The 27626-nt window shown below is 39.9% G+C and overlaps 2 protein-coding genes across 8 annotated transcripts in view; both read left to right on the top strand.

The window, feature by feature from the left end:
- The window catches only part of LOC132110765 (neurotrypsin-like), a 28219-nt gene extending 4240 nt beyond the window's left edge, over nt 1–23979 (top strand). Inside the window, exons 3-14 of the mRNA XM_059517690.1 lie at nt 11166–11408; nt 15874–16009; nt 16113–16291; nt 17424–17571; nt 18969–19147; nt 19263–19404; nt 19576–19790; nt 20451–20592; nt 20684–20962; nt 21629–21751; nt 21875–22155; nt 22879–23979. Coding sequence (XP_059373673.1) covers nt 11166–11408; nt 15874–16009; nt 16113–16291; nt 17424–17571; nt 18969–19147; nt 19263–19404; nt 19576–19790; nt 20451–20592; nt 20684–20962; nt 21629–21751; nt 21875–22155; nt 22879–23198 — 2387 coding nt within the window. The 3' untranslated portion in view covers nt 23199–23979. The remainder of the gene's footprint in view (nt 1–11165; nt 11409–15873; nt 16010–16112; nt 16292–17423; nt 17572–18968; nt 19148–19262; nt 19405–19575; nt 19791–20450; nt 20593–20683; nt 20963–21628; nt 21752–21874; nt 22156–22878) is intronic.
- A 1743-nt stretch (nt 23980–25722) lies between these two features.
- LOC132110764 (zinc finger SWIM domain-containing protein 8-like) overlaps nt 25723–27626 on the top strand; it is a 35754-nt gene continuing 33850 nt past the window's right edge. For 2 of the 7 annotated variants that reach the window (XR_009424680.1, XM_059517689.1), the window contains exon 1: nt 25723–27325. Coding sequence is in view for 6 of the 7 variants with exons in the window: in XM_059517689.1 (XP_059373672.1) it covers nt 27148–27325 (178 nt within the window). In the remaining variant the exon portion in view is untranslated. The remainder of the gene's footprint in view (nt 27326–27626) is intronic. The other 5 variants (XM_059517686.1, XM_059517683.1, XM_059517684.1 and 2 more) reach the window with 4 other exon arrangements.

The raw sequence follows: 27626 nt of genomic DNA, 5'->3' as shown, positions 1-27626 counted from the left end.
TTTTAAATACTATCAGCATGATATACAGATAGGTGTACTATGAACGTACTATACAGATGGATTATGTAAAAGTGTATGTACACTATAGGCAGAACTATAAACATATGAACATCATTTACACTAGAGCAATGGACAGTAAAGTGCATAGAAAATATTTCAGTGTGCAAATGGATTATTCAGTGTTTCTGGATGAACAGACAGTAGTGCAAGTAATAAGTTTACTGTTTTTTGCTTGTTGTAAATAAATGAATAAATCAGTCAGATGTAGTGATGTGGAGGGGTAAAGAGTCTGTGTGTTTGGTGTGGGGGGGTGTTGATGGGTGTCAGCAAGGAGACAGCTGTAAGAAAAAAGCTGTTCCTAAATCTGCTGGTTCTTGTCTGGAGGCTCCTGAAGCACCTCCCGGAGGGCCGGAGGACAAACAATCTATGGTCAGGGTGAGAGGAGTCCTTGAGAATGCTACAAGCTCGATGTAGACAGCGTTTTCTCTGGGTGTCCTCAATAGCAGGAAGTGATGTTCCTGTGATGCGTTGGCCGGTTTTCACCACCCTCTGCAGTGCCTTGCGGATTAGCCACTGAGCATGTCCCATACCAGACTGTGATAAAACTGGTCAGGATGCTCTCGTTCGCACACCTGTAGAAGTTCACCAGGATGGCTGAAGACAGCTGTTTCTTCTTCAGTGTCCTAAGGAACAAGAGGTGCTGGTGAGCCTTCTTGATCAGGCTGGAGGTGTTTGTGGTCCAGGACAGGTCCTCCGAGATGGTGGTTCCCAGGAACTTGAAGCTGGAGACACGTTCAACAACCATCCTGTTAATGTGGAGGGGGTCATGCGTGCTTCCTTTCTTCTTCCTGAAGTCCACAATGAGCTCCTTTGTCTTTTTCAGTGTACCATGTGGCCAGGTGCTGTACCTCTTCCCTGTAGGCAGTCTCATCGTTGTCACTGATGAGGCCAATCACCGAGGTGTCATCTGAAAACTTGATGGAAAAATATATATATATTGGTTTGTTTTTACTATTTTTTTAAAGGTTAAATCAAAAATCTAAATCTTTTTTTTTTTTTCAGAATTGGCAATATACCGGCGTCTCTTTTGTGTGCATTTGCAATTAAATTATGCCACCTAGTTCAGACACATACTCATTACTGGTAGCAGCTGAAATGTCACAGTATTTTGTTCTCATAAAGAGCATCTCTTTCAATGCCAAAAAACACATTCTTGCTTGGCACTATTTCTAATACAACATTACAGGGGCGCAGATGGGATTTTTTAACTGGGGGGGGACCAAGCTGTCCAGCAGTCAAATTTTTTCAGTCCAGAAAAATCACCAGCTCAGTCATAGATGACAGTACAATTGCATCTCAAAAAATTCAAAAAAGCAAAATTTCTTATATTCTAGATTCATTGCACACAAACTTAAATATTTCAATATTTTTTTCTTTTAATTTTGATGGTTACGACTTACAGCTAAGGAAAATAAAAAAATCAGTATCTCAAAAATGTGAATATTCTATTTTGACCTTGAATAGTTTGATTAATTTTGAGTATAAATACAGGGTACCTCCTGGGCTAATTTAGAACATGCAACCACAATTATGGGAAAGAATGACTTCACAGTTGTCCAGAAGATGATCATCAACACCCTCCACAAGGTTAAGCCACAGAAGGTCATTGCTGAAAGGGCTGGCTGTTCACAGAGTGCTGTATCAAAATATATTCATAGACAGTTTACTAAAAGGAAAAGGTGTGGTAGGAAAAGGTGCACAAGCAACCATCAAGAGTCACCACACTCAGACGTCTTCAGGAAAAGGGCTATATCCTTCACATTCCTAGAACCAAGCCACACCTGAACCAGAAAAAACAACAGAAGCATTTCACCTGGGGTAAGGAGAAAAAGAACTGGACTGTTCCTCAGTGGACCACAGTCCTCTTTTCAGATGAAAGTAAATTTAGCATTTCATTTGGAAATCAATGTCTGGAGTCTGGAGGAAGACTGGAGAGGCACAAAATGAAAAGTCCAGTGTGAAGTTTCTGAAGTCAGAGGTGATTTGGGGAGCTGTGATGTCTGCTGGTGTTGCTCCATTGTGTTTTATCAAGTTCAAAGTCAATGCAGCCATCTACTGTACCAGCAGATTTTTGGGAGCACTTTCATCTTCCATCTGCTGACAAGCTTTATGGAGATGCTGATTTCCTCTTCCAGCAGGAACTTAGCCCCTGCCCACAGTGCCAAAACCACTTCCCAGTGGTTTGCTGACCATGATATAACTGTGCTTGATTGGCCAGCCAACTCACCTGACCTGAACCTCACAGAGAATCTATGGGGTATTGTGAAGAGGAAGAGAAGTAACATCTGACAAACAATACAGAAGGGCACTAACAAAGCAACCTGGGCTTCAATAACACCTCAGCAGTGCCACAGGCTGATCACCTTCATGCCACGCCACACTGAAGCCCCAACCAAGTATTGAGTACTTAATTTTCTACTTTTCATTTTTCTAAGCTGTAGGTCACCATCAGAAATAAAACAAAAAACTCTTGAAATATTTCAGTCTGTGTGCATTGAATCTAGAATATAAGAAGGTTTGCTTTTTTGAATTATTTTCCATGACATTCAAATTTTTTGAGATGCACCTGTATATGATCATTATGGTTACCGCTACAGGCACAATTGAGGCAGCTACCAGCTCCTCGTAGGACCCCGAGGTCAGGAGTCATAGTGAAAGTGAAAGTGATGTGACATTCAGCCAAGTATGGTGACCCATACTCAGAATTTGTGCTCTGCATTTAACCCATCCGATGTGCACACACACAGAGCAGTGAACACACACACACACACTGTGAGCACACACCCGGAGCAGTGGGCAGCCATTTATGCTGCGGCGCCCGGGGAGCAGTTGGGGGTTCGATGGCTTGCTCAAGGACACCTAAGTCGTGGTATTGAAGGTGGAGAGAGAACTGTACATGCACTCCCCCCACCCACAATTCCTGCCGGCCCGGGACTCGAACTCACAACCTTTCGATTGGGAGTCCGACTCTCTAACCATTAGGCCACGACTTCCCCAAGCAATACACACAGAGAGAATGTAAACGTCAGTGGCAGCACCATCGTCGTGTGTTTGACAACAGAGCAGCGTGTAGTGAGAAGGTGGGTACAAAGTAATGGTTAGATTATTATTGTGCTTCAGCCTGCATCTGGCCTGAACCGATTCTTTAGCACCAAAACAAACACACCCATATACCCCAACAGGACCTGCCAACGCTATCTCACGACCAATTCGTACGTATTTTATGAGGTGGCTTATTCGTACGAATTTGTACGACCTCACTCGTATGATTTTATACGATTTGTCTAAACCCCAGTGACGGTTAAGTTTAGGGGCGGGGTTAGGTGTAGGTCATTCGTACAAATTCATACAAATTGTGCAACTCGTAAAATACGTACGATTTGGCAACAATCGTATGAATTTGTACGAGTGTGGTCGTACGAATTCGTATGAATAAGCCACCTTGTGAAAAATGTATGAATTGCCGTGAGATCGGTTGGACCTGCTACGGTGGCCGAGAGAGATAAATATGCTGCAAATGACAAAAATACCTGCAATTTATGCAAAAATCTTCATCAGTTTGACAACACGTGCTGCAAATACTGACAATACAAACAAATAAAGAAATGTGCTGCAATAACACAGATGACATCGGAAATATTTAAGGGAACCGTAAAGAGACAAATATGGCTGGGGCATAATTTATCAATGTTTGCTCTGAAAAGATCTTTGTTTATTTTAACAATCCTGGTCATACGATTCCTTAGCTTTTTTTTGTGTGTGTGTGTAGATATTATTAGCCTAAATAAGCTGACTAAATACACAATTACTGTAACTGTGAACGGTTATGTAAGCTGGCAAACTTATTTTACAACTTACCTTACAAAAACTAAGCATAGCCTATGGTTTTACTATTGAAATGAATTAATAAATAAATACATTTATTATATAAAAAAGCAAACAAAAAAATGGTTACTGTAATCATGCACAAATTAACCATGGATTTACTGCTCTAACCATAGTTTAACCATGGTATTTATACAACTGTGGTTATACAAATGGTAATCAATACAAAAAAAAAAATTGAGCATTTGCAACTTGTTTTTGTATTTCGTTGTGTTGCGAATATTTGCAGCATATGTGCTGTCAAACTGATGAAGATCTTTTCTTAATTTGCTGGTGCTTTTTCTATTTGAACGCGTTTTGTGAAGTTGCAGTGCGTTGAGCTCTCTAGGCCACCGTGCCTCGCCCCTATTTTGAAATCTTCACCCCACACGTACATACACAACCATGGCAACGACGATCGCAGAAACAAGCGAAGATGACACACAAGCATATTCAAACAAAAGCCAACATGGATAGGTTTTGTGAAACAATGCAAAATCAACGTTACTCACCTATCAAAAAGAAACAAATATACTTCGGCGTCCGATTCGAGCCCTTCTCAATCCTTGAGTTTCTCTCCACTGCTGGAAAGCTGCTCCGATATTTACACGGGTCCTACCTCTTGCCTGATTGTAAAACCCTCTTTTATATCTGCCATCTCTCTCAATCTGTAGTCGATCTGCTAATATGCTAATTTTGACTAAATGACTAAATGTAAATGTAATGTAATATGCGTCCTGTGCACTCAAATTGAGCGCTCTCTTCTTGCTATCAGGACAAGACACGCCCCCTTACCGCTGATTGGCTACAAGTGTGTTTTGGGACTCGGTCAGACACTGTCGTCAAAAGCATGTTTCAAAAATCTCTTAGTACACGTTTAAGGAGCAGCGGGCCGGGTCGCCACTACTTAGACTAATGTACATAGCGGAAACTCAGATTAATCCTCTGTTTACCAATAGAGCCTTTCATCGAGACAATGAGGGGGACGGATCGGGTAACTATGAATCTGGGGGGTCATGTTGTTATGTTGGAGTATTTCAGTTAGCTATTAAACACGAAGCACACACGGCTGAACGGATAATCACTTTACTAGTTCTGTCTCACTCACTCACCCGAAATAACCAAACACCTAAGCATTAAAGTCTGTGATAAAGTCCTTTAGGTATGCGGGACGAGCTCTTGCTCGAATCGGCCGACTCTCAGTTACTGTTGACTACGGCACTTCTTGGCCCTCCTGATTCCCATCAGGCAGTGGATAAAGAGGTTGAGGCCCCACAGCTGGTGGAGATTGATGCGGGACCACCCTGACAGGGGAAACTTGATGCACTCGGCCTGGCCGTGGTTGTACTGGCAGCGGTGAAGGTGTTGCAAAAACCGAGCTGTGTGTTGGCCCTCCACTAGGCTCCCTTGTCTGTGAGCACATGTGTGAGTTGAAAGGGTTTGGCACTTTCCGCAGTCTGCTAGCGTGCCAGCGAGAACCATCGCTCCACAAGAATGTGGCAGGCCCTAACTGACAATCCACCTGGAGGGGATCAGACCAAAACAATGGCATTTTATTGCTACGGTGTGGTCTCTGGACCCGAACCCAGTCTAGAACTGTTATCTTACTAGATTTGGCCTTGTGTCTTCTGTCAAAGTTGGCCTTCATTCGCCTCTGGTTTGAAGTTACAGCAGCAGGTGCCGTCTGAGGCTGTAGCTGACAATTCCTGTGGTCTCAGTCTGTCCAATGGCAAGTCCATCTCTCGGCCAAGCATAAGCAGAGTAGGAGAGGCCTGAGTGGTGGTGTGCTGGCTAGCTCTGTAATGCATAAGCGTTAAATTGAGTGCTGTTTGGAATGTATACCCCTGGGCCTGGTGTGCATGAATGCCATTCTTAAGGCTTTGATTTAATCTTTCAACCCCACCATTTGCCTGGGGATGGTAGAGTGTGGCACGGAAATGCTTAATTCCTTTACTGCACAGGAAATTGGAGAAGTCTGCAGAGGTAAACTGCGGCCCATTGTCAGTAGTGATGGCACGGGACATGCCCCGGTGAGCAAACAGACTCTCCAGTATCTGAGTGATGGTCTGTGTTGTAACTGTCCCGGCTGGTATTACTTTAGGCCATTTAGAATGGAGATCATACACGACCATCAGAAAGCGCTGATGGTGGGGAACGCCATAGCCATGAATTTCCCCACAGATGTCAAGTTGAAGGTGCTCCCATGGGTGAGATGGCCATGGAACAGGCTGCAAAGGGGGTGAGACCGGTTGTCCAGTCTTTCCACTGAGTAGACATGGTTCACAATCTCTGACCAGTCCTTCAATGTCACGATCAATGCCTGGCCACCAAACCAGGTCTCGGCATCTTTGCTTAAGCTTTACAATACCCAAGTGCCCCTCATGCGCCATTGATAAGACCCGTGCGCGCAGGCTGCGTGGCACCACTGTACAAAGGCCTCCAGAGACACACACATCGCCCCAACATGACAGTTCATTTTTTATCTTAGCAAAAGGTTTTAGCTCCTCGGGCACCTGTGCTGGCCATACTGAGCGTATATATGTGCGCAGTGTTGTTAGTGTGGAGTCACACTTGGACTCCCTCTGCAGCTGCTCCAAGGAGACCGATTCTTGCAGAGTTGTGTGTAGCATCTGAATGAGGTCTGACTCCATGTCATAATTTCCTGGCGAGGCTGCTGGTGTGGGTGCCTCAATTGATCGAGATAGCAGATCAGCAACAACGTTGTCCCTCCCTGGCGTGAACTTGAGTTGATAGTCATACTGCATTAGACGCTCACCCCATCTGTGCAGACGCAGGGGTTTATGACCTGAGCCAGAGGCTGACAAGAGTGTGGTCAGAGCCTGATGGTCCGTGCAGAGAGTGAAATGCCGACCATAGAGGAAGAGATGCCATCGTTCAGTTGCCCAGACACAAGCAAGGGCCTCACTTCACCTACAGAGTAGCGCTGTTCCGTGGGGGTCAAAGTTCTGGAGGCAAATGCTATAGGTCTTTCCACTCCATACTGCATCTGCGACAGCACTGCTCCCAGTGCCTGTGTGGAGGCATCGCAGGTGACGATAGGATGACTATCGGGATTGAAGTGAGCTAAGACAGGAGGTGTGGTAAGCTGGGACTTTAGTGTTCTAACGGCCTCGGAGCATGCACCAGTCCAGTTCCATGGCTCTTCTTTCTTTAGTAACTGGCGAAGGGGTGCCGTGGTTTGGGAGTACTGAGGCAAGAAACGAAGGTAATAGGCCATCATGCCCAGAAATGAGGCCACCTGTGAGGAAGAGGTGGGCTCTGGGATTCTGTGTATCGCCTCAATATTTGACTGAAGAGGGGCGATGCCCCTAGACGTGAGGCGGTACCCAACAAAGTCTATGGCTGAGGCTGCAAAAGTGCATTTCTCTCCATTTAATGTAAGGTTATGTGCCATGAGAGCACTGGCCACCCTGCTGAGACGGTCATTATGGGTCTGGACATCTGGCGCATGGACTACTATATCATCCAGGAATACTCCAACTCTGGGAATTCCAGCCAAAATGGTGGTCATTACCTTTTGAAAGCAGCTGGGGGCGGAGCTTAGGCCAAACGGCATACGAGTATATCAAAATACCCCAGCGTGTGTGATGAATGCTGTGAGATCTCTGCTAGAAGGGTGAAGTGGCACTTGCAGATAACGTTGGCGCAGGTCCAGTTTTGAGAAGACTGTTGAACCATAGAAGTAAGCAGTCAGCTCCTCAGCTGTGGGTAAGGGGTACTTGTCTGGGATAACCGCCTTATTTACAGAGCGCAGGTCAACACATACTCGTATTCCTCCTGATTTTTTTTTTGCAATGACCAGGTTAGAAATCCAGGGAGATGCATTGACCGGCTCAATAACTCCCATGTCCAGTATCATTTGAAGCTCCGCAGTAACTTCTTCCCACAGGGCTAGGGGAATTCTGTGCAGGGGCTGTATGACCGGCGGCACACCAGGGTCAGCCAAAGGCCTATGGGTGAATGTTGTAAGGCAGCCCAGTCTGTCGAACAGTGATGGCCATCTCTGTTGCCAGGTGGAGGTGACATGGTGTATATCAGAGCCCTTTTCATCTCGAAGTGTGAATCCCAAGCTTGTAAATAGATCAAGTCCAAGAAGGTTGGCTCCCCGCTCAGTAATGTAGAAGGGAAATGATGGCAGATGTTTAGAGCCATAACGTACTGAGATCTGTAGAATGCCGAGCATCACAATCTTAGAGCTGTCATAACCACAGAGGGAAGTGCAGGGCTGTTGTAATGGCAGATATCAGAAAAACTTGTGATACGTACTGGCATTAAGCAACGATGACGCTGCTCCCGTATCCATCAGGAGTGGAAGGCTTACCTCCTCCAGCAGCACAGTACACGTCCTAAAAGCTGCCTGGCCAGCTGATACATGCCTTATCTCAGTGTAGTCATTACGGACAGGTGAGAGTCTCCTCCGTGCTGCTTGTGTAGCAGGAGCCGACCTGCAAACTTTGGTAAAGTTATTTTTTTTTAGACACTTCCTGCATGTCTGTCCACGTGCAGGGCAATTTTGGATTTTTGAATTGTGCAAACTGGAGCCACAGTTGCCACAGAAGCTCAAACTGCGTTAATTTCTCTGTAACTTTGCAAGCTGCACTGGAAAACCTTCATTGCTATCTGCAGTCTTTTCTGTGGGTAAATGGCAGTGGCCTGAATGGCAGGAAGATCGCAACTGTTGCGTGGAAACGTCCACAGGGAGGCATGCGTCAGCAAGTAGTGTTGAGCATTCCAGAGCAGCCTCCACTTGCACTGCAATTACAACTGCTTGGTTTAGTGTCAATTCGTCAGGTTCTAACAACAGTTTTTCTCGAGTCTTGTCACATAGTATGCCTTCAATAAACTGATCACGAACAATCTGATCTTGAAGTGTCCCATAATTGCATGAGCGCGCCATGTCACGCAGATTAGTCACGTAATCTTGCACGGACTCACCCGGTCACTGAAGATGCTTGCGTAGTTTATATCAGCGGAGTATGTCTCGCTGTTGGCCCGTGAAGTGGTGTGCGATAAGAACAACCGCTTCCTCATACGTCTCAGCTTCGCAGAGCGCACAATATATTCTCTGTCCCTCTGCCCCGAGGCAGTGACGAAGCAGAGTGATTTTCCTCCGATCTGGTATGTCATCATAGTCCATGGCCTCGAGGTACACTGTGAAGCCATCGATCCAGCTCGCCCATGGAATAGGCGGTTCACCAGGCACGGGAAGAAAAGGGGCCGGCGGTGGTAAGCTAAACTCAGCCATCCTTGTCGCCAATGTTATGTTGGAGTATTTCAGTTAGCTATTAAACACGAAGCACACACGGCTGAACGGATAATCACTTTACTAGTTCTGTCTCACTCACTCACCCGCATGCGCAAAACAGCAGACAAAACTTAACCCCCTTGTAACCCCGAAAACCTGCAGTGCCTGCAACATTAACCAATGCAAACTACTCTGCAGTCAAGATATATATTCGTCGATGGTTTCCTACGGAAGAGTTAAAGAAATACTCAACCGCAACAATTGCTCCTCAGACAAGGTAGCTATGGAGCAATCTACACAAGCAAAGACAGGGTTATGCTTCATGTCCGCTGGGTGTAGATTTGTTTACACATACGGGTGTAAATACTTTTCTGCCATTAACTCTGCAAAAACTGTGTCTTTTTCTCCCTGAGGGTTTAGCACCTACTTCTGAAGAAAGACGACGGCACATTGGCATCTGTCTGGTCCTGCACAACACTATCTGATAGCAAACCCATACATTCTCAGGAGTTTTTTTTTTTTTTTGTAATCAAAACATTGAGATTTCTAACATTTATTCGTGGTGATAAGGTTCCCTTTGGTAAGGCTGTTGTTACATGCCTACACAAATCTGAAATTATATGTTTTGCTTTCAGTAACATCTATTTGCCTTAAAGGCAAATATTGTCTTTTGAGTACTTTTTAAAACCAAATTTCATTCCATTTTATAAATGCCTCAAAGTTCAGAATGAAGTGACTTCTATTTAAATATCTTTCTCCTGTCTAGGATGGATTTAACATCTGTCTTTTGCTTGGACTTGGACAATGGGCACAAAGCCCAGGACTTTCTTCCTTTCTAGTCACACATCCAGAAATGAAATAAAGGACAGACTGGCAGCATATGCAGAATAGCATGAGAATATTGCTACTAAGTTATGAATTGTTGTATTAAATTATAGTTTAAATGCTTACAAAGGAACTTAACTGCCCACAGTAAAGCATGAAATTGTATTGTTGCCATAAAATGTATTAGAGAATGCTCTTTCACAAGAGACTTGATCATGTTTGCTCACTGTAACCCAAAGTCACAATATTTATTTTTTATTTAGTGGTTTTGATTAGAATCATTTGGAAGAAGGATCTTCCTGATTATTTGATGCAAGCGAACGGATGCAAGCAAGCAAAAGTAAATTAGTAATCAGAATCATTCAATAATGTTAATTAGATTGAAAATATACTGTGTGTCCTTGTGCCTAAACAACACACATGCACATATACACATCCATAGACTTTTATACCCTGCCTGCCATTTTTAGCACAAAAAAGTAAAAAAAAATGTATAATATAAAATATAATATACTATAGATATATTATATAAAATTAATGTAATATATTTATTTTTATATAAAATATTATTTTATGTATTATTTTTATTATTTTATATTATTATTTATATAATTCAGATGTTTTATGTTTTTATTATGCAAACACACACCCACTCAGTCTTGTATATGTGGTTAATGGTTCTTATACTGTACAAACTGTATTTTCTATTGCCCTACACCAACCCTACACTTAAACTTACCCTTCACAGAAACTACTGCCATTTTTTTTCATTTCATAAAACACCATTTAGTATGTTTTTTAAGCCTTTTGGTTTATGGGGACACAGGAAGTGTCCTCATAAACCATGCTTATGTTGTAGTACCCATGTCATTATACACATTTTGTCCTCATAAACCACACTCATACACACATTGTATAACACATGTTTGGGTGTGTGACTCATCATAGTGGGTCTTCACCACCTTAGGTTTACAACAGTCATTTTAGTTCATGCTTTTGCATGCCAAGAATTTTACAATGAGTGGACCTTTATTTGGCACTGCATTAAAATGTTATTTTTTGCTCCATCAAGGAAATTTCACTCATAAATGAAATGCTGAATTTTACTTATAACTTTGTGTGTGTGTCTCTGTGTGTGTGTTCCCCTTAGGTCTTCTGTCCTGCTCTGAGGGCTTCACTGAGCTGGGTTATTATAGTGGATCTGTGTCTCAGACGGGCTCTGGCTTTTCCTGTCTAAAATGGACTGACTTTCCAGACTACATGCTGCAGTACCCCAACCGTGGTCTTGGCGACCACAACCAATGTCGAAACCCTGACCGTGTATCCAACCCCTGGTGCTTTTTCAGACAGAAGTCGGGAGCCATTGGATGGGCCTACTGCGACTGCCACCAGGGTGAGCCCTCCTGACTGGCCTTCGTTTCACATTCAGACATATTCTACAAAAGCTTCATTTTCATTTTTAAAAGCTTTTTTGTATTACTTTGAGTTAAAACCATCCAAAACGTGTTTGAAATCGATAAGTGTTACCATGCAAAAACGTTGCTTTAGGTTGTTTCATTACTGAGAGTCTAGCATGATTAACCTGTGGTCCATCAAAGATATTCTGTGACCCGACTAAGTTATAATTAGTTAAATTATCCACTAAATATCTTATAGACATATTAAATGCACCCACTGGCTAGTAAAAGTGTAGGCTATTTCTTAATTTGTTTAATTAGTTTAATTATGCTTACAAATTATTCACCATAGTAACCAAAACATGCCTTTCTTGAGCTAATAAAGCCTAAATAAATGTATTTATTTTTGGGTTTATTTGTATAGAGACTGTACAGAAACATAATCTTAGTGGAAAGACTAAAAATATGCATTGTATACACTTTAAATAGGGACCAACACAATAGGGACCTTTACATATAAACAGGCTGTTAGGGATATACCATATTAAATCCTGGACCAGGGTGTTTGTGTTTAACAGGTGAATGTGTCCTGTTGAGTATTTGTGTCATAACTGTTATATTAGCATAGGTGTTGTTGTACAGAAGCTGACTGAGGTTTATTACTGCAGTCATAGCACACAGCCACAGTGAGATTCTCACAGCAGTCAAGGATTCTCTCTGTCCTCTCTTTTTATTGTCTTCTATTCATCTTCTCTCTCTATGTGTTTGTTGTCTAATGATTAGTCAGATGCACATTTTTTTACTCCCGATTGGAAAGAGCTGGTGTTGAAATCTGTTTGCCTTCTCTCTGTGAGCTGTGATTATCTCTGTCTGCCTCTCTCGTCCTTTTCCTTTCTATGCAATAACATTAAACACGGTTACAGACTCAAACAATCAGAGTGTGCATTTAAATTCATGTCTGTGTGTGCAGGACGTGTGGCAGCAAGATGATAATTTGCAAGACACCGAGTGTCTCTAATGTGATCATTCTGTACTAATTATAGAGAGCTGATTCACAGAGTCTGTAAAAGGGGGAGACAGGGGTAAGCTGTGCCACTTTTCCTTAAGTTGTCCTCTAGTCAAGGAGATAGAAGATGGCGGTAAAACCTAATTTAATTTCTTGATGTCGTAAGACTATAAAAATAAGACTATAAAATGGCATTTCTCAAAGAATAAAAGGTTGTGTATTCATGTAACATGCTGTGTTAAGAGATAAGCTACATTTGGAGAACATGTGCTAGATGTAGGCTACCTTATGGCAGTGGCGGATCTAGAAAATTTTGCATGGGGGGGCAAAGGGGTGGCAAGAGGTCTTGGCAGGGTGGCAGGGGTACATGGAATCCCTATATATGAATTGCTTTAGAAAAAACCACAAAAACACTTTTAAACTACAGTAGTTATTGTTTAATCATGCCCTTACACACTACAACGTTTTTTAATTCACAACACACACACCAGTTATGTTTAGACTACTTAATTCTATTGTATTTGTTATTCCCCAGTTGTAACCTGGTTTCATTGCTGTGATATCTGAGAGGAATTGGATTTAATAGGACTGCTTAGGCTTAGCTAATCAAATGATCGATCTCCTAACTGGCACTGTATTGTGTGTTGTAACGTAACAGCCCAAACTAAAATTGGGTATTTTTATTTAAAGTAATTAATTAATTATTAAAGCGATTTAAGGGAATAAAGAAAAAGAAAGGCTTGTTGTATTAGTGAAATAATTGTAACTATTTGCAACTAATATTTTATTTTTAATTTACATAAATGAATCAAGGAAATTATAGCATATTTCCGATTCAAAAAGGCAAAATGTAATAAATAAATAAAAAAAGTTGAACTTTTCTATTGTAAAACAGTCAAATATTAAATTATCTACTTACATTTTACCAGGCATTTGTTAACTTATTTAATAATTTTGACATTGATGAGCTAGACCGCTGAACTTTTAGTCTTCCTAACAACAAACAGAGCGTTGCGTAATGTAGTGCATCAGAGCAGCATCAATAATAATATCAAGTGAATCTCTTATCTGCATCTTAAGTTTATTGCCAATAATAATGACAGGTTTGCGAACGTGAACTCGGTGAGCTCGCGCAAAACACATCTTCAGCACAGCGACTCTTTGTTATGTAAAAATGTGTCTCTCATCGTCATGGAGAGAGACGTGTGTAAGGCAGTGACTTTTGTCCATTCTAGGAGTGTTCAATTGAAGCTGAAGCCGGTTACAACAAGGGTATCACCACAGTATAGGTAGGCTATGTGTGGCATGTTTTAATGTTTTGCAAAGTGAAGATGGCTGCTTGTGTACCTGCTATTCTATAATTTACTGCCAGATCGTATATTGATTAACATAACAGCAATTACTGTAGTATTGTTGTATTCAACATCCCCAATTTTGAGATACTATGTTTCAGACTGATGACTGAGCTATTTTCTACGATTATGTAAGCAGCACCCTCACTATATTCAGAAGCACCCTCAGTGATTTGGTTCTAGAACCGGGCCTGCCTGGGGAAACTTACTTCACCTTCAGAGGATCTGTCCGGGGCAGCTCAGTCTCTGGTTGCAGGGCCACCGCACCGAAGCAGACTCGCTGTGTGTATGAGCCAGACTGAGCGAACGCCGCTCTGCACGTTTGAATCAGGGACGTAACTAAGTATTTGAGGGGCAGGGGGGAAGGGCGAATAATACATTTTAAATTAAAAATTAAATTGTTCACTTTTGGTAAATGTATTGGACATAGTGGTGGGTTGTTTTTGTAAGTACAGTTTTTGGATCATTAAAGTTAGGGGGGCAGCTGGGGGGGCAAGGCTCTAGAGTGGGGGGGCACCGGCCCCCCCTTGCCCCCCTGTAGATCCGCCCATGCTTATGGCCATAAATTATTTAGAAAAAGAAAAAGAAAACTTTTTAATAGTGCACTATCCCATTCTAATCTCTCATTTTGTTGCTAATTTTTACATAAACATAAATCAGCCAATAAACCAACATAACATAAATGTTAGAACGTTTTAAATGATGGAGAGAGTGGGATAAGAAACAAATAAAATATAAATAATATTTTATAATATAATGCATTACTTAAAGTTTCAAGTTAGTTTTATTTATATAGCACATTTAAAAACAGCAAGCACGGCTGACCAAAGTGCTGAACAATGAAAGACATAGAACACATGGCAACCCACAGATTCATATCATAAACTCACAATAAATTAAAAGCCTAAGAAAAGAAATAGGTTTTAAGAGATGATTTAAAAATATTGAAAAACTGTGCCGATCTGATATAGGCTGGAAGGCTGTTCCACAGCTTAGGACCATAAAGGCTCTTTCCCCTATGCTTTAACTGTGATCTGGGGACAGAGAGAAGTCTTTGATCACCAGACCTCAGATTTCGTGTGTGATTGTATGGATAAAGTTGATCAGATAGATAGCTCTGTGCCAGATTATTTTTAGATTTAAAAACATAGAGAAGAATTTTGAACTCAATTCTAAGATGCACAGGTAACCAATGCAATGATTTCAAAATTGGAGTAATGTGATCAAATTTACGTTGACCTTTGAGGAATTTAGCAGCAGCGTTTTGTACTAATTGGAGATGAGCGATGGAGGATTTTGAAATGCCAAGATAAAGACAGTTGCAGTAGTCCAAGTGAGATGTAATGAGCGCATGGATAGCAATGTCTAAAGCAGTGGTTCCCAACCTTTTTCAACTCACGGCCCACACAACCAAACACATATGTTTGCGCGGCCCACTGCAAAAAAATAACTGACCCCGCTATTGTTGGGTTAATAACTTAGCACTCAGAAGCTAGATTGTTAACTGTATTTATTGAATGAACAAAAGTTCAAAAAGTTTTTTGAAGACAAAAATAAAAAAACATCGCAATTTCTTTGATCAATTTTGCGATTTCGATTTAAATCACAATTTTGACAAACACATGCTCTACAGTTTACCAGGGACTGTAGTTATAAAAAAAAAAAATTGAGAGAACCACGTTTTCACTTCATCCAGGCATGCAAAAAGAGATTCCAGAGCAGCATGTTTATTTCGTTTCAAAGGTAGATAAATTTGGGTATCATCTGCATAGCAGTGAAATGATACACCATGCTTTCTGAAAATAGAGCCCAAAGGAAGTAAATACAAAGAAAAAAGAATGGGTGCGAGAATAGAACCCTGCGGTACTCCACAGGAACATTTAGCAGACAATGAAAAAAAATGACCTAATCTGACAGAGAAACTTCTATTTTACATTACATTGCATACATTACTTTTATATCTATATTTATTTCTAGTTTAAATTATTTCTTTTTTTTATTTAGCTTTTTTGTTTTCTGTCAAGAACAGTTCAAAAAACTGTTTTGTTGCACGTTATCGTTCCTAAATCCCTGAATATGTTTGATTCTGCACCTATTCTCCAGGTGAGGCGCGGCTGGTGGGGGGATCATCTGAGAGTGGTCGTCTTGAGGTGCATCTAAATGGCCGGTGGGGAGCAGTGTGTGACACCCACCTGACTGATCGAGATGCCAGTGTGGTCTGTAGACAACTGAGGCTTGGGTATGAGCTGCAAAATTTATTCATTATCAGTTAGAGACTCTGCACTGAGTCTCTAACTCAGCCAGCATGTGACTTCATTTAATTACCTGCTCACTCCCAACAGTGAGATCGGCACTGCGCTTCGGCATTCCTATTTCGGACCCGGTTCTGGTCTCTTTCACTTTGAACGTCTTGGCTGCCGTGGCAATGAAGATTCTCTGCTGAAGTGCCGGAGCAGGAAGTATGTCTCCGGTGACTGTAACCATGGAAATGAGGCTGGAGTGGTGTGTGCAGTGCCAGAGGGTAAGCTTGTTTTATTTGAGTGGGGAATCCTGATAACCATTCCTGTATATATACCGTTCAGAACTTTGTGATTGGTATGGTTTTTTTTAAAAGGTTTTTTAAAGAAGTCACTTATGTTCACCAAGGCTGTATTTATTTGATTAAAAAAAAAACAATAAAAACAGTGATATAGTGAAATATTATTAACTGTTTTCTATGTTGATATGTTGTTAAATGTCATTTATTCCTGTAATGGCCAAGCTGGATTTTCAGCAGCAATTATTCCAGTCTTGAGTGTCACGTGATCCTTCAGAAATCATTTGCTGCTCAAGAAACATTAATGTGTTTTTAAAAAAAACTGAGATACATTTTTCAGAATTCTATGATGAACAAAAAGAACAGAATTTATTTGAAATAGTAATAATTTAGAACATTATACATGTTATAAATTATGGTCATTTAAATGCTAATAAAAAGTAATAATTAAAAAAATTACTGACCCCAAACTTATGAACAAAATATATATTTTTCAATATTGTTCATATAATGAAAAATATATATTTTTACACTCACACACACACACACACACACACACACACACACACACACATATATATATATATATATATATATATATATATATATATATATATAAATAAAATGCAAGTTAGAAAAAGTTAACTAAGTCGCATGCTCTCATTTTCTTTCTCAGAGTCATAGTTCATAAAGCAACAGCTGTGCTTCCTGTATCTGCTGATCATACTCTAATAATATTATTTTCAACAGTGTTACAGTGTGGAAACGCCTTCAGTGGAGCTAAATGAAGACAGAATTCATGAGAGACAGAAGTGGGGTCATAAACAGTGCTGTTGTAATGGGACGGTTTGCTTGAACAGGGTCAGGTATATTTAGAGAGAGCTGTGAATTATTCACACAGAAACATTAGGAAGGAGAAAGCCATCTGAGAGCTCTGAGAACAGCCAAGAGTCCTTACACATGTCCCCATCCTTTATCATGCACACATACAAGAATATTTTAAGCTTCTGCTCTCAAGAAGGGTGAAATGTCACACTACTTACTTTGTCCTATGCATACTCCACTGCAGTGAATAAATGAATGAAATATTGATTGATAGGACTTTTATTTTGTTCAGGCAATGGTGCTCCACTGAGGCTTGTGGGAGGCCTTGAGGATTTCGAAGGGCGTGTGGAGGTGTACCATAACGGGAGGTGGGGCTCTATCTGTGATGACGAATGGGATGATATTGATGCTGAAGTGGTTTGCCGACAGTTGGGATTGGGGTAAGAAATCAGTAAATGTCAAGCATATTTTCTGATGCGAAGGACGTCAAATATTACATTGTGTCATCATCTATATTTTAAATTAAAAAAAAATTTTCATATATTTTTTAAGTATTGTTTTTTTTTTCATTTTAAAAAGGTTTTTTGTATTGTCACTGTGTTAATGCAAAAACTATTTCAACTATTGTCTCGCCTTCTTTAAAATAATGTTAGATGTATAAAACATGTTGAAATAAAAAACGGATAGTACTTTTTCGATGGAAAAAACTGATAAAATATTTTATTTTAGACCAGAAAGAATGAAACTGTAGTAATATCAAATGCTTTCCATTTGAAAAACCTGTGTCTTATAGCATTATTACAAGAATCTGCACATATTGATCTATTGCAAGATCTTCTAATGTTGCGTGAAAGCTTTTGTATCATCATCATCATCATCATCAGGATGTTACTGAGCTGTTTTTTTGTTTAGCAAAATTTTGAAACACTTTGCACAAATGATTCGACTTAAAGCATTTACAGTGCTGGGAGACACTGATGATGTCATGCACAAATCAGTGCTGCCTATAAGGACTGTCCTCTTTTCATACACAAACACATGCACTAGCACAGCAAGTGAACTTTATTCATTTAGATGTATGGGTGAAGTGTATGAATGATTGATGGGGTGCAGGGATTCACTCCAGGAATCTGCAGTGGGATGCAAAGCAACTGATTTTACTCTTCACCATCCCTGTAACATGCACTTTTCAGTACATCAGTCCTCTTCTGTACATCACTAATGATTGTTTTGAATGACTTTGCAATGTAAGCATCATTAAAAAGTTATGTAAATAAACTAATATAGTTCCATATGCCTTAATATCTCTCTTCCTCCTTGTTATGATCTTAAAAATTACACTACTTTTTAAAAGATCAGAGTCAAAAATATATATTTTTAGAAGTGAATACTTTTTTATTCAGCAAGGATGCATTAAATTAGACTTTTTTTATTCATCACAGAACTCTGTAATAAAAATGTATCATGGTTTCCTTGAACTGTTTTCAACATTGATATTAATAGTAAAAAGGTTTTGAGCACCAAATTGTCATATTAAAATGATTTCTGAAGGATTGTATGACACTGGAGTAATGAAATTAAACTTTACGATCATTGGAATAAATTGCACTTTAAAATATATTCAGTTATTATTAATTTCCAATTGTAATGATATTTTACAGTTTAATATTATTGTAATAATATTAGCATTTTACTGTATTTTTTTATGAAATAAATGCAGCCTTGGTGAGCGTAAAAGACATCTTTCAAAACATCTCACCGACCCCAAACTTTTAATCGGCAGTGTATCTTAACTGTTTGATAAGAGAATGAATCACAGGCATGTGTTTGTTTTCAGTGGTGTACCAAAGGCATGGACGTGGGCGCACTTTGGGCAGGGCACTGGGCCTATCATGCTGGACGGAGTGCACTGCACAGGAAATGAGCTGTCTCTGGAGGAATGCCCTCATGCACCCTGGGGCCAGCACAACTGTGATCACATGGAGGATGCTGGAGTCTCGTGTAACCCGTTTTCAGGTGAAGATGGCACAAACTGTCTCAGACTGTGACATGGGTGTTTTACTTTTATCAGCATTTTATTTGTTTTTTATAAGTGCATTGATTAAACGTAGACATGCTAATGCTGCTGTAGATGGAGTGTTGCGTCTAGTAGGAGCTGATAGCCCATGGGAAGGACGTCTTGAGGTTTATTACGCTGGAGAATGGGGCACAGTGTGTGATGACAACTGGACCGGCAGTCACGCCCAGGTGGTGTGTCGACAGCTGGGTTATCAGTAAGCTATATCTTTTTGAATGCAAGCATATAATGTGAATGTGCTACTTAAAATCAGTAATTACATTTTTGCATGCTAGATGATGTCAAGTTTTATTTGAGCTCTTTTGGTCTCAGGAGACCAGGAAGCTTGTTTCATTTAGGTACTGCAATACTGCTATTTGTCCAACAGAGGGCGAGCTGAGGTAGCTCCAGATGGGATGTATGGAGAGGGTACAGGGTTGATCCTGCTGGATGAGGTGACATGTGAAGGGGGAGAGAGCTCTCTGCTTGACTGTGCTCACGGTCAGTGGGGGCAGCATGACTGCTCTCACAGTGAGGATGTGAGCGTACGCTGTGAAAGAGAAGGACAGAACAATGAGATCCCTCAAGTGGCTCTTGCCACAGGTTTGTAAACTCTATGTAAAAACTTTTATTAGCATTATCATCATCAAGAGTAGCACAATATCTGAACCAGATGTTAAGAAACAAGCCCACTTTACACTTTTAAGAGCCCTCCAAACAAATAGGATACTAGAAGGCATCATCTTTTATATTGTAATGACATGCTTATACATGTTTGTACATATATTGAAATGCATATTTACATGTAGCTTATAAAAATTATTTACACATCACATTATTTGTCACCATAATGTGCTGTTTTGTCTTAATTTACATCATTTTAATCCATCTTGAGGCACTCTTTGACCTCATGACCATTTTTAGATTTAGTAGTATAATGCGATGTATAATATGACATTTAAAAGACATTAATTAACAACACTTTTAATTCTTAAATATATATAAATATTTCATAAAACTGTTTCTGTCATTTCTAATCAGGAACCAAATTGTAGTACCGAATAACAAGAGTGCCCATGGCCAACTGAATACATAATATATGATATGATTTTTTTTCATGTGATTTTGATTGTGATTTTGCACAACATCACCCTTTAAAAAAGACAAGGAATTTACAGTGTATTTTTTTTTTTATTATTCTCAATCATATAACACTACTTATCCAGCTATATAGAGGTCATCTTTTCTGTGCTGTGGTTCTAGGTCCCCTGGTGAGGCTGGTGGATGGCGAGAGCCGTAAGGAGGGCCGCGTAGAGGTCTTTATTAACGGCCAGTGGGGCAGTGTGTGTGATGATGGTTGGAATGACATCAGCGCTGAAGTTGTCTGCAGACAGCTCGGATTTGTGTAAGCCTGTTACACATGATGAAAGAAGATAAATACTCATCTCAACATCTTTAGACAATTATTTGTTCCTCTTTCCCCTTTACAATTTCAGTGGGGTCTCGAAGGCCCGCTCCATGGCTTATTTTGGTGAGGGTCAGGGACCCATCCATCTTGATAATGTGAATTGTGTTGGGACAGAGGCTTCATTAGGGGAGTGTTCAGCTGTGGGTCCGGACGCCCATGATTGCAGGCACAGTGAGGACGCAGGGGTCATCTGTGACTACACCACTGAGCCTGTAAGGTACAGAAGCATGAGCAAGCAGGAATGTGGTTTGAAACCCAACACACAAAGGCGCAGGAAAAGGATCATTGGAGGAGACAAGTCTTTACGGTAATGAACGTAATGGTTTATTTTATTCACTAACGTTGTAACATGTTCATTGTGTTTATTAATCTCTCTTTTTATTGCTTATTGGCTAGCTGCCACTGTTCTTGTCTTATATTATGTGGTCACAGGGGAGCAATATATAATGTTTGTTTATTTACAGTTACAACAGAAAAATGTAATTAGCTTTATAATCATGTTTAATAGCAAACAGGTTTTGAGTTAAGGTATAGTTCACCAAAAATGAAAATTCTGTCATCATTTCATGTCATGTCATTCCAAACCCATATGATTTCCTTGGAATGGAGATTTTGAACATTGTGCTGCCCAATCTTTTCCATATAATGAAAGTGAAGGGGAATTTTTTTAATATATCAGTTATTTCAAAATACTGTCAGTAAAGGATTGTTTATTTATTGAAATTACTACTTCTAATCTGCAATGATCAAATGTGACAATAAAGACATTTAAAATGTTCCAAAAGATTTCTATTTCATAGAAATGCTGTTCTTTTGTACGTTGTTCATCAAAAAATCCTGAAAAATTCAATACATTAGATATATAAAATCAAATAATGATCAAGATGTGTAAGACTAGGAGTACATTTCTAAACAGTACATTTTTTTTAGAACTTGCCACATGTGTTTATTACAATCTGTGACTGTCATTTAGGGGTGACTGGCCGTGGCAAGTATCTCTGTGGCTGAGGTCTCAATCGAAAGGCACCCATCCACTTTGTGGGGCGACTCTCATCAATTCCTGTTGGGTCATAACTGCTGCTCATTGCTTCAAGAGGCGAGGGACAGACTCTACTGACATCTAGTGGCTCTTCAGAGAATGACACACTTTACTTATGTCTTTCATTCCTGACTGGTAGGCAATATATAAACATGCTGTGCATGCACATTTATTTTTAAGGTTTGGCTCAGACCCAGCCCGTTATGTGCTGCGGCTCGGTGACTACCACACAGAGGAGAGGGATGACTTTGAGCACACTCTTTCTCCTGAGCGCATCGTGATCCACAGGAAGTACCACAGCCAGGGCTGGGAATATGATATTGCCTTACTGAAGCTGAAGGGCACAGATGGGAATTGTGTGGCCTTTAACCCGCACACTAATGCAGTTTGCCTTCCACCTCAGAGCAACAGGAGGGACAAGAGGCCTATCGCCTGTGTCATCACCGGCTGGGGAATTACAGGTACTGCATACATTTCTGAACACATTTATGATGACTAATAATTTCCTTTTGGAATGGAAGACCTTAGCTAATAATTCTGGGTAAAAAAAAAAAAATATATATATATATATATATATATATATATATATATATATAAATATGCAAACCAAATAATTTTGCGAATACATATGCAAAAATTATAATGTTCAAATTTAAATACAGTGCTGTTTAAAAGTGTGGGGTCGAGTTTTTTTTTTTTTTTTTAAGTCTCTGTACACCAAGACTATATTTACAGTATTTGACCAAAAATACAGTAAAGCCAGTAATATTAAGAAATGATATTATAATTTAAAATAAAGATTTTTTTAATGTAATGTATTCCTGTTATGGTATATTTTCAGCTGCCATAATTCCAGTCTTTAGTGTCACAAATCATTCAAACATCCTGATTTGATCCTCAAGCAACATTTCTTATCAGTGTTGAAAACCACTGTGCTGCTTAATATTTTTTATGGACACAGTGATATTTGAAATAGAAATTCTTCAAAACAGAAATGTCTTTTGATTATTTTTAAATTAATGATTTTAAATTGATCATTTTAAATCTTTAAAAAGAAAAAAAACTTTATTCCAAACTGATTTTGAACAGAAGTGTATGTTTTTATATAATATTTACATACTTCAAAGAGGTGTTTTAAAATAAAAAGCACTACCGTTTCTTTCTCTTCTTGTCTCTTGTATTAGACTCGGAGTATTCCCGAACACTGCTGCAAGCCTGGGTTCCTTTACTGCCCTCCTGGAAGTGTAAAAAACGTTACGGCAGTCGCTTCACCAGCCGCATGTTGTGTGCCGGCAGCTTGTCGAACCATCGCCGAGTGGACAGCTGTCAGGGTGACAGTGGGGGGCCACTGGTGTGCCGGGGTGAGGCTGGCCACTGGATGCTCACAGGAATCATCTCCTGGGGTCACGGTTGTGGCGACCCCAACTTTCCCGGTGTGTACACACGGGTCAACCGGTTCCTGAAGTGGATAGAGAAGTACACCCACAGTACTGGCAAAGCGTGATGTCACAGTGTTGACATTAAAACCACTTACCGCATTGTATAAATTATATATCATGTAATGCCTATGAAGGGGTTACCAGCTGGCCATTAAGTTTACAGCTGGTTTGATCCTGTTTCATGTGTTGCACATTTTACTACTTGCACCCTGCCATTTCAATTCCATTTCTGTACACTTGAAGCGTTCGTGAACATGCACAAGAACATCAAGTCACATGATTTTTTAGGGACAGCTGCATTAAGTGAGCAGAGTTTTCCGGGATTGAAAGGTCGTCAACGGATAAGCCTTTGTAAATAAGTCATTTTGCTAATAATCTGCGTTTAATATAAATGGAGCATCTGTGGGATGTCTGTGTTCTGGTCTGGCTCTTCTGGATCAGGTTCTTAAATTAGTTCACATATTGCACTTAAATGTCTTTTGTTGAGGAGGAGTTAATTATGACAAGGAACGACATGGATATATGTAAAGATTCATAAACATTCCACTTGTATTTTGGTTATTTGTACTCTTGTTGAAGGTGTATAGGGTACGACTATACCATTATTGAGCTTATCATTTAATTTTTCAAGGGGATGTAGAAAACCAATGTCAGAAAATAGTATGTTCAGTTTATTTATTTGTACTGTGTAACAATGCAAAGATTTTTCTCAAGCTCCTACCCAACAGATAATATGTGATATGAAGTATTGGACTGGATATTATGGTGATGGCCAAAATATTTAAATTATATATTAATAATTTTGCGTTCACATGCAAAATGTTTGTTTCCCTTTGAAACTTTGCATTTGCCTGCTTTTGTTCTCCCAAGAAAGTTTGCATTTTGTGAGTGAACACAAAACTGGTCATGGAAATACTATGATGGGGATACTATGATTTTTTTTTCTATCACCATTTTTCCTTAGGGGCTCTGTATGGTCACACTTTAGTTTGGGGACTGATTCTCAGTATTAACTATGACTTTGGCCTCAATAAAATCCTAATTTGATGCTTATTAATAGTTAGTAAGGTAGTTGTTAAGTTTAGGTGTGAGGTAGGATTAAGGGGTCTAAAATATGGTCATGCAATATAAGGCATTAATATGTGCTTTATAAGTAGTAATAAACACCCGGTATGCTAGTAATATGCATGCTAATAAGTGACTACTTAATATGAAAATTCGTCCTTAAACTAAAGTGTTACCCTCCTTAACAAATTTAAGTTTTTTAGTTATTAGTCAAGTTTAGACACCACCAAGTACAATTCCATGTAGTCCAAACGGTTCAAATGATGTAGATGCTTTGGTTCTTAATATTCTATGAACGGTCTGCTATTAATCAATCCCAAACAGAAACTTCCATGTATGTAAAAAATGTAAAGGCTGCAAATATGTCATATTTAGCCATGGTTAAAAACTGGTTTAGAAAAACTGAATGATCAGATTTTTAGACACCAAGTTGGAAAAATTTAGAAAAACTGATTTGAACGCATGTCCTTGTTTCCACATTATTTATTATTATTTATTTTTTTTGTTCTGCAAAATGGTGATCTGAAAGCAAAAAACTAGTCAGTCAAAAATGCATAATGTTCTGGCATCATGATCATCTACTTCCAACACATTGTGTTTGTATTAAATGTTGAAAATCATCATTGACCATATTAACTGTACTGGAACAGGCTCATTGAAAATAAATAAATGAAAGGGATTTGAATGTCACTGTTGTTTATATATAAATCCCTCTCTCTCTCTCTCTCTCTCTCTCTCTCTCTAAATGTATATATTCTAAATGGAAAAAAATATCAGTTTTGCAGATATTTTAAGATTTTCCTTTAATATAAAAATCTATATTTTTTTGTATTGTATATTTTGATTAAATGTCCATTGTTATATTATAATTTATCTTACAAATTTCACCTCTAGACTAAATTTGAACAGTTACTTATTTTACGATAAACAGATTTAGAATTATGGATTATTTGTCTGTTACATGTTGCCATATACCTCATTACAAAGCAAGCATCATTGCAGCATATGTAACTTAAGTAATCAAACAAATCTTCAGTTTGGGTGGCGCCAAATTAAAACTCTCTCTCTCTCTCACACACACACACACACACACACACACGTATAAAAGTGATGTCCACTGGTATAGACACTGGGTCTGAAAGGGTTAAACAAAATCCTTTGTGTAATACAAATAACATTAAACTCTGGCTTGCATCGCTCAAAGATCAAAGAGGCTCTGAACAAGTCACCATCTTGTATTAATTTATTTTTATTAATTTAGGCTATTAGATTGTAATGACCAAAATCAGTCCGAGACACTCATGGCAATCTGTTGCACAATATTCAGTTGTTGATACAGAAGTATTACGGTAAATCAACAATTACAATGCATTCTAAATGATTCATGATTTAGTACCAGACCTACATACCATAAACAAATAACTGCCATATAATGGGTTATGCAGGACAGAATGCTTTGAAACGAGACTAGTGTTTGTCTGGCTTTAATGTCGAGCGGAAGTGCGGATCAGCTGATGCTGGAGAGCCATCTTCATCTTCCCGAGCAGAACAGAGGAGAGCAGAGGAGTGGGGGAAGGACAGAGAGAACAGGGGGATCTCGACTCCAAATTGTCGGCTTAAAAAGAAATCTTGGATCCAGAGAGCGGTGGCTGCTTAGAGACGGAGGACTAGAAAAGAACCGGCCGTTGACACACGAAGACAAGCGGATGACAAGCTTTTACACACAAAGGAGAAGTCATATAAGAGGCAGCTAGAGGTGGCATACAACGTTAGACAATTTATTATGTTTTCCACGGACGGCCGTTTGTCCTGGTCGAGGGGTCAAATCTGCATTTTAGTCGTCTGATGTTATATGAACATACATAGAGGCACAATGCTGAGATAAAAGCACTGGCGGGTCGTTTGTTTTGGGTAACCATTGGATCGACAAGACTCGGATTAGGGACCAAGACTTTTGTGCTAAAACATCAAAACAGTGTTATTCCGTCTGGTTATGTGTAGGGATATAAGCACTTCTCGTTTCAGCGCTTATTTTGACAGTTTTTTCCCCCAAGTGTTTGTGTTTTCGGGCTAGCCGGAAAGCTAGCAGGCTAACCGACTAGCTTTTCAGAGTTAGCAGGGCTAACCTCGATCGACATAAAACAGCCGGACCGGGGCTGTTGTGGGTTGACACCGGTTTATTATTATGATATGGCCTTATTTAAGGGAAATAAGCCTGCACAGGGTCATTAGTTGCACTTGGGGACCTGTTTTTTCTTCAGCGCTCTCTTGTTTTGTTGGTCGTGGAGCTGCTGTGGGACTCGAGGCTCAGCTGATCGGACAAACACAGGAGAGGGGGTTTAATTTAACATCTGAGTGAAAAGAGCTCCTGCTCGCTAAAACGCCCTAAACTTCACTAACATGTTTACATACAAGTGAGTCACTACAGTTGGTGTCAATTAAAACCACGGTCAATGTAGGTAGTACTTACGGGCAGTCAGACCTCTGGAGAGGAGCTTATTGATTTAAGAATCTTATTTCATAAGATTTAAACCTCAACGAAAGCCCAATGACACATCTCTGGAGTGTTTTTTATTTCCACACTTGACAATGTAAGACAACACTTAGGTTAAAAACTGAGAAGTATATAAGTTTATGAAATCTTAGCTATGGGTTGTGTCACTTTTTCCTAGAACTAGACCCATGAGTGTCTCCGGCATTTGGGGTCTAAAAGCATGGAGTAACTTCACTTAACTGCACCACAGTCATGTGCAAATCCTCTGTTTGACACCCTAAATATATATTTTCAGGAAACACAGGCTTTCTTGAGGGACTTTGCAGTGCCCCTCGCAGAGTGTTTGGTTTGAGTGTGAGTTTCCCCACCCCCTGAGCGAGTGTCACTCTCTCAAAACAAAAGAAGCGCAGAGGCACGTTCAGTTAAAGCTCTCAGGTCTCCACACAGCAGATGTGATGGAACTGATGTTCGCTGAGTGGGAAGACGGAGAGAGGTTCTCCTTTGAAGATTCAGACCGTTTTGAGGAGGACTCCCTGTGCTCATTCATATCAGAGGCAGAAAGTCTCTGCCAGAACTGGAGAGGATGGAGGAAACAGTCAGCTGGCCCAAATTCACCCACTGTGAAGATTAAAGGTAATGGAAGATTGTCTTCATGTGCTGTGAAGTGGTTTATGTGCCGTCATTGTAATATGAGCACACCGTGCCTTGGCATGGCTGCACCTTTGACCTCAGTATGTATTCCTAACTTATGGGCAACACTGTCATGTGACCTGCACGTTCAAAACTACCAAGTTTAACTGTTCTTCCATACACAGACCTTTTTGGGCAAATAAGTTAACTTTATGTATCAGAGTTATATTTTTACTCGTTGCGTTAGTGGAGTCAAAAATATCTAAATATGTATTTTTTTTTTTATGAAGTTGCACATAAATAA

The sequence above is a fragment of the Carassius carassius genome, chromosome 30 (assembly GCF_963082965.1).
Source record: "Carassius carassius chromosome 30, fCarCar2.1, whole genome shotgun sequence".
Taxonomy (NCBI): domain Eukaryota; kingdom Metazoa; phylum Chordata; class Actinopteri; order Cypriniformes; family Cyprinidae; genus Carassius; species Carassius carassius.
This window is presented reverse-complemented; position numbering and strand designations above follow the sequence as displayed.